Source organism: Centruroides sculpturatus, unplaced genomic scaffold (genome assembly GCF_000671375.1).
Source record: "Centruroides sculpturatus isolate CEXI.00-Female unplaced genomic scaffold, Cexi_2.0 scaffold3482, whole genome shotgun sequence".
NCBI classification, from domain to species: domain Eukaryota; kingdom Metazoa; phylum Arthropoda; class Arachnida; order Scorpiones; family Buthidae; genus Centruroides; species Centruroides sculpturatus.
The window spans coordinates 3,792-10,094 of NW_019387571.1; the positions used below are offsets into that span (position 1 = coordinate 3,792).

General features: G+C 31.1%; 1 protein-coding gene across 1 annotated transcript; it reads right to left on the reverse strand.

Annotated features, from left to right (window-relative positions):
• Positions 1-359: 359 nt before the first annotated feature.
• Positions 360-6,225, reverse strand: LOC111616500 (tripartite motif-containing protein 2-like). Its single transcript, XM_023357904.1, has 7 exons — positions 5,820-6,225; positions 5,628-5,750; positions 5,070-5,556; positions 4,038-4,151; positions 3,488-3,964; positions 2,120-2,329; positions 360-1,931 (listed from the first exon to the last, which is right to left on the reverse strand). The coding sequence occupies exons 4-7, from the start codon at positions 4,131-4,133 to the stop codon at positions 870-872; spliced, it is 1,845 nt and encodes a 614-aa protein (XP_023213672.1). The 5' UTR covers positions 4,134-4,151; positions 5,070-5,556; positions 5,628-5,750; positions 5,820-6,225; the 3' UTR covers positions 360-869.
• Between the last annotated feature and the right edge of the window lie 78 nt (positions 6,226-6,303).

Here is a 6,303-nt window from a genome sequence, read left to right on the forward strand (position 1 = left end):
TTTTTAAATCAATGAAGCAGTTCATGTAAAATTCAAACTATTGATATTTTTATAGATTAAAGACATTTAATTGTACAAACAATAATTAGAATATTTATTGTTTTAAACGTGTATACAAATGTTTCTAATTCAGATATAAAGAATTGAACTTGTGTAGAGATTAATTTTTTAAACGTAGTTAAAGGAAAATACGTCTTAATAAAATATACGTAATGCCCATTAATTTAGTCTAATTAATTCAAAATTATTAAAAATTAAATATTGATAAAATTAATAGCGGCTTATATCATAAAAACATATTTAATATCGAAATACTGTAATGTTTAAAATTTTATTTTTATCAAAGATAATTTCTCATTTTCCATTTAAAAACTAAAATTATTGAAAATAACTCTTCAATATATTATAAAATAAAATATTAATTTCTCAACTTAAGCCCCGTTCTCACTTGAGGAAAATCACTACGGAAAAGTAATGCGGACAAATTTTCTGTATTTTTTGTCGGCATTACTTTTCTATAGTGATTCTCTCCGGAATAAACACCGTGTTCTCATTATATTCGGAAAAATACATTTAAATTGTTAGAAATTGATTGTTATTGTGATGATGTCACGACTCACATTGTCAAGGTGATGGAAGAAAATTCTTAATGATTAAAGGAGACTACGCGTGATGACGACGTACAGTACGTCTCAAGTCGATTGCCATTGGTTTAAAAAAATTCCTTTCCAGATTCCGTAGATAAAAATTGAGAACTTTCTAAACTCGACTTTCCAGACTTTTACCACGAACAAAGAAAATTTTTTGGATTACTTTTCTGTAGAGATTTACGCGAGAAAACGGGACTTTAATTGACATTTTCATAACAATTATAAATACATTTGTACACAATGATTTTTAAAATCGCAAACAACAATCTCGTAATTGTCAGTAACAGCAATACCCGACACCCAATTAAACTTTTCTTCAGAAAAATCTTTGCATCCAAACATTCTGACATAGGATCCATCGGGTCGAAATATTTGTATTCTGCCATTACCACTATCCCCGACAAGAATAAATCCTTTATTGTCAACGGCGACACATTCCGGATGTAGAAACTGTCCTTTCAGATTTCCTTTCTGGCCGAATGTGAAAAGATGGTCACCTAAAGAGGAAAACACGTGGATTCTGTGATGGCCGAAATCACTAACGACAACTCTGGTACCATCTTTAGTTACTGCTATTCCCGTAGGATCTTGAAACATGCTGTTCTGCCTCATTTTTCCACCTTCCTTTTTCAAAAGAACCCCTATTTGATGATGATAACAACTATTAGAATTGAATACTTGAATTCTGTTGTTGCAGGTATCGCATACATAGACATTTCCTTTTCCATCAACGCATATTGATTCTGGGCTTCTAAACTGAGAAGACGCTCTACCCTTGGTACCAATCTGACGAAGATATTCCCCGTCTTTATTAAAAACGTGTATGCAATGTTTCCACTTATCGGTGATATAAATTTTGTGTTGTAACGGGCATAGAGCAATCCCGAAAGGACACAGAAATTCTCCATCTTTGTGCCCTCTCCTTCCGAAAGAACTGATGGATTTTCCATTCTGTAAATCAAAAACATGAATTAAGTGCGTATCGGTAGAAACTACATAAAATTCACTCGACCACGGAGATACAGCAGTTCCAGAAGGTCTTTGCAGCATTTCAGATACGAGTTTGCACTTTAGATGAAACTGTTTGGTAATGTAAAATCGCGAATGACGCTCCATATTTTCATTCGATTCTAAAATAGAATTTTCTTTATCTTTTTCTTTCCAAGTAATTGTCAACGAATGGGAATCAAAAACAACTTTTCTCTTTCTTCGAGAGTTTTCAGCGGTGATTTCTGATATTAATTGAGAAACATCCTGACGATATTTTATAAAATGTTTAACCTGAAAAATTAAAAAGAAATCATAAAAATTGATATTTTTTAATGGAGCTAGTAATTATTTTTACATTGTTCTAATCTGAAAAAGTAGACCGGTCGGATGGTCAAGATAGTTGGAATATCAGTCTACCTCGTTGAGAGACCCGGGTTCGAGTCCGTAAAGTTTCAGACTAATAAATAAACTAGACTAACCATATAATCTGCTTCTTGGTTCGAATCGTCGATGGTTTTTATTTCATTTATTAAAGTATTGATTTTCTTAATTAATTCATTTACTGTTAATTCTTCCGTTTTTAAAACCGAATCAACTTCGTTTGTTAACGTTGATTCGTTATTTCTAAGAGCTAGTATCTTCGCTTCTATCACTTTATGAATGTTGTTGTTCACTAATTTGCATTCTTCCTGGAAAAATGATAAATAAAAATATTTTTAATGAAAATTTATTTTGTTATAAGAATAAATATATTAATTTCTAAGCATATTTTGTATTATGGATGAGGTAGTTTAAGTGTCATCATCTCCCAGAACTAACATCTCTGGGAACCTGGATTCGAATCTGGGTGGTCGAAAAATCCCAGACATTTTTAGGGGATTGTCTGTCGCAAATATATTGGGCCCTATACCTCACCATCATGCCCATTGTGGCAGAACCCACAATAGACATGAAAAAACCCCTCTTATTGTCCACAGAGTGGAGTTTATAAAATATATTAAATAAATAAAACTGGAGATTATCATAAAACTAAATTTTGTTTCTTTGACTTAATATAGCCTTTATACTATTATTATGTAATAAAAAAAATGTCATTTCCTACTAACAGGTTATTCCTGATTTAAAAATTTCTACACGAATAAACTCAAGCATCTTAATTGATGCAAAGATATTTTCCTGTCTTAAAAGGAAACGTGAAATGTCACAAATTTAAAAATAAAATAATCATTATTTACAATGAAAACAACGTATTATATAAAGAAAACGCAATATTTATAAATTTTCTTTATTTAAATTAAAGATTAATTTAATTAGATATAAGTTGGAGGGCCAAAGCGGCCTTCCGCTCTTGAGGAATCCGGGGTCGAATCCGGCTAGGAATTATTTATGGGCGCTCTGTCCCGGATAATGGGTTGTCTCTACTGTGGGCCTGGCCTAAACCCATATGGGTACGATTAAAAAGACCCTCTTAGTGCCCACAGAGAGGAATGTAGAAAAGAACAGTGTAAATTTGAGTTCTTTCATCTGTTTAAGCTTCCATAATTGCTGTAATTAAATTAATTTTCTAAAATTAAATGTCACGTTATTTAAATTAATAAACAAATTTAGAAAAGTGGTTTGTGTTTTTAGAAACACACATCATCCTACATTTGTCCTCTAAAAACTCGTTTTCAAACACGAATTTTACTATGTAGGTCAGTGCAAGATGATGTCCTTCCAACTCCCATTGTTCTCAAAAAATTTCGCTTTTTACATTTAGAAAGTTGATTTAATTTACGTTTATTACGGTTATAAACAATTCAATATTAGTTTTATTTTAAATATTTATATGTATAAAAAAATTCTACCTGAAATTTTTGAAAATCTTCATTTATAAATGATATTTTTTCTTTCAATTCGTCGGCCATTTTATTTAATTTTTCCTTCATTACTAATAAATGCTTGGCATGACAATCCGTACAATATTGTTGCTCGCAATGTCCACATTTTAAAGGATTTCCAGCTTTAATCTGGCAAGAAGAGCACGTGACTTTACTGGCCGCATCGGTCTGTAGGACTTCAATTACAGATTGAAGATGTATGTTTACGGGTAACGAGGCCAGTCCCGAAGACAAGGAAATTGTTTCTCTGCATTGGGGACACTGGACGTTTTTTTCAGTAGCAATTTTCGACAGACATAACTGACAGAAAGTATGCTGGCATGGCAGCATAATAGGATGACGGAAACAATCCAGGCAAATGGAACATGTGACTAATTGCCGAAGCGATTCCATCTTTTTCTCGAAATCATTAACGCAGATCTCCGATTCGCTTGCCATGATTACCTTAACGAATTAAATATTAATCCGATATTTTTTGTTCATTTACTTTTTAAAGCCAATTTAAGTTGCAGCTTACCTGAAAGGGTCGATCCTCCAACATACTAAAATGAAAAATAAGTGATTGAGATATACATAAACAGATGGCAGCACTCGTAAAGTATGAAGTCGACATAATTTCCAACTAGTTTGGCTGGAAATTATTTTTCAAATTAAAAAAAGAAAAGAAAAAAAACATACGTATCTACTCATTTCTATTGTTTATTTCTATGTTTTTCCCCAAATTGGGCAATGTATTTTTAAAAAGCTAAGGGAGGGCTTTCTAAATGATTACAATTTTCATTGCCTTATGAGGATATTCTATATTAACCACCGCCTTAATGACGAAATTCTCGTAAAATTTTGAACAAAATTTTTATTTTAATTAAATTTGTTTAGCCGCAACATCATAAAATCAAAATTATATTTTATCTCAAATTAATTTTCCTAATACTGTATTCAAATAAATTATTTAAAAAAAAAGCAAAATAGTATTGATTTTGCTCTTTNCATTCGTTATTCTATTATATATAATAAAATTTCTTTATATAGTCGAAAAAAATTTTATAAAAACATAATACAATAATGCGTTTGCTTATGTCTATTTTTAAATTCAAATACAGGTTTATTATATAAACCTGTATTTGAATTTAAAAAAGAAAAAGACATATGCATACGCAGCGCCAAAACGCAAAATTTACGTATTAAATTATTGAATTTATATTTTATTTATTTTATAATATATTTTCAAATTTTATTATATTAATTTCATATTAATAATTTACAATAAAAGTTTTCTTTTAAACTATTTTTATTTTTCAAATTTTGAGTCAACTGTGAGAATCTGATTACTTTAACACTACAATGTTCAGAGAGTAGCTATTTTAAACTTCCATCTCTACTATATAATTTTAGGCTCTGAAATGAAATTTTTTGTATTTTTAGATATATATGTTTAATTAAAGGCCGGATGGTCGAACGGTTATGGAGTTAGCTCACCACTCTGAGAATCTGGAATCAAATCCCTTGTACTGGAGAAAAAAACCCAGAAATATTTAAGCAGAAGCCTTACTTCTGAAAATAGGTGCAAACAACTTGAATTCTTTTATTTAAGTGGGTCTTTTAAATCATACCCTTGGTGGGTTCAGCGAGGCACACAATAAGGGTGGCCGGGTGATAAGAAACGTGGCCAGACATTGCGGATTCGATTCCCTGACGTCTTAACCGCCTCGACCTTTGATGGGAACATTACATAGATTAAAAACAATCTATATAATACCGAAAAATAAAATATCTATTTAAATATCGAAAGACGAATTTATTTAAATTCTTAACACGAAAATAAGATTTGAATAGACATTCAGACAGAAAATTTCAAATTTCTTCACAGTGGTGTAAGAATTTATATCCGAAAATTTGAGCATAGTAATAATGTTTAACCAATATTAATCTAATTATTTGCCATCGGGAATTTCTTCATTGATTGGCGATTTCTCCATTAATAAGTTTGCTTTTAACATTTGAACATCTTCTCTTTTCTTTCTTCTGAAGAACCCCAACTGTAGAAGAATAAATAAAGAGTGAAAATATATTTTATCTTTAGTATTATCGATTTTAAATACATTATTACCTTTAGCAGAACTACAAGGATAATGGTGATTAAAACAATTCCAGAAGCTATGCTGACTGGAAGAATCCATTTTGCGATCTTGCCACGTTTCAAAGTGATAGAACTCACAATATAAGTTATCACCTAACAAAAGTTTTTCATCATTATAATAAAAAAATTTCAAATTAGATTAATTAATATTTGTTGTATTACTTTGCTTTTATCTGGTTTATGATTTATAGGTTGAATATTCCTTCTTTTATCAATGATTGACACTCTTCCTTCTGAAGTAAAAGTCAGGTTATCCCATTCTTTCTAAGAAATAAAAACATTGTATAATTATTTTTCTATTTCAAACTGAATTTTTTTTTTCATTTGAATTTTTCTTTCCTGTGCTCTCTAACAGGGTCATTCATTCAGATCCATAATGTGGCGGCTGGTGGTGACGGACGTTTGATGGGTTTGGCTTTGTTTTATTCATATATGACAATGTGACTTATGGGCGATGTGCTGAGAATGCTCCCGAGAGCTCTTTTATAGGAAATTGGCCCCCTATTTAGATGTTAGACACGAGAAGAAAATTCGGAAAACTCTACTCTCGCCCATGGGCGTAGCCAGAGTTTTGTTATGGGGGGCCTAGTGGAGGCCAACCTGACACAAAATTGAATTATTTCAAATTATTGTTCATTATTGGGCA

Coding starts and splice junctions, on each gene's coding strand:
- LOC111616500 (XM_023357904.1), bottom strand. CDS start 4,133: ATGTCGACTTCATACTTTACGAGTGCTGCCATCTGTTTATGTATATCT. Junction 3,965..4,037: donor TGGAGGATCGACCCTTTCAG/GTAAGCTGCAAC, acceptor TAATTCGTTAAG/GTAATCATGGCAAGCGAATC. Junction 2,330..3,487: donor AAGATTTTCAAAAATTTCAG/GTAGAATTTTTT, acceptor TCATTTTTCCAG/GAAGAATGCAAATTAGTGAA.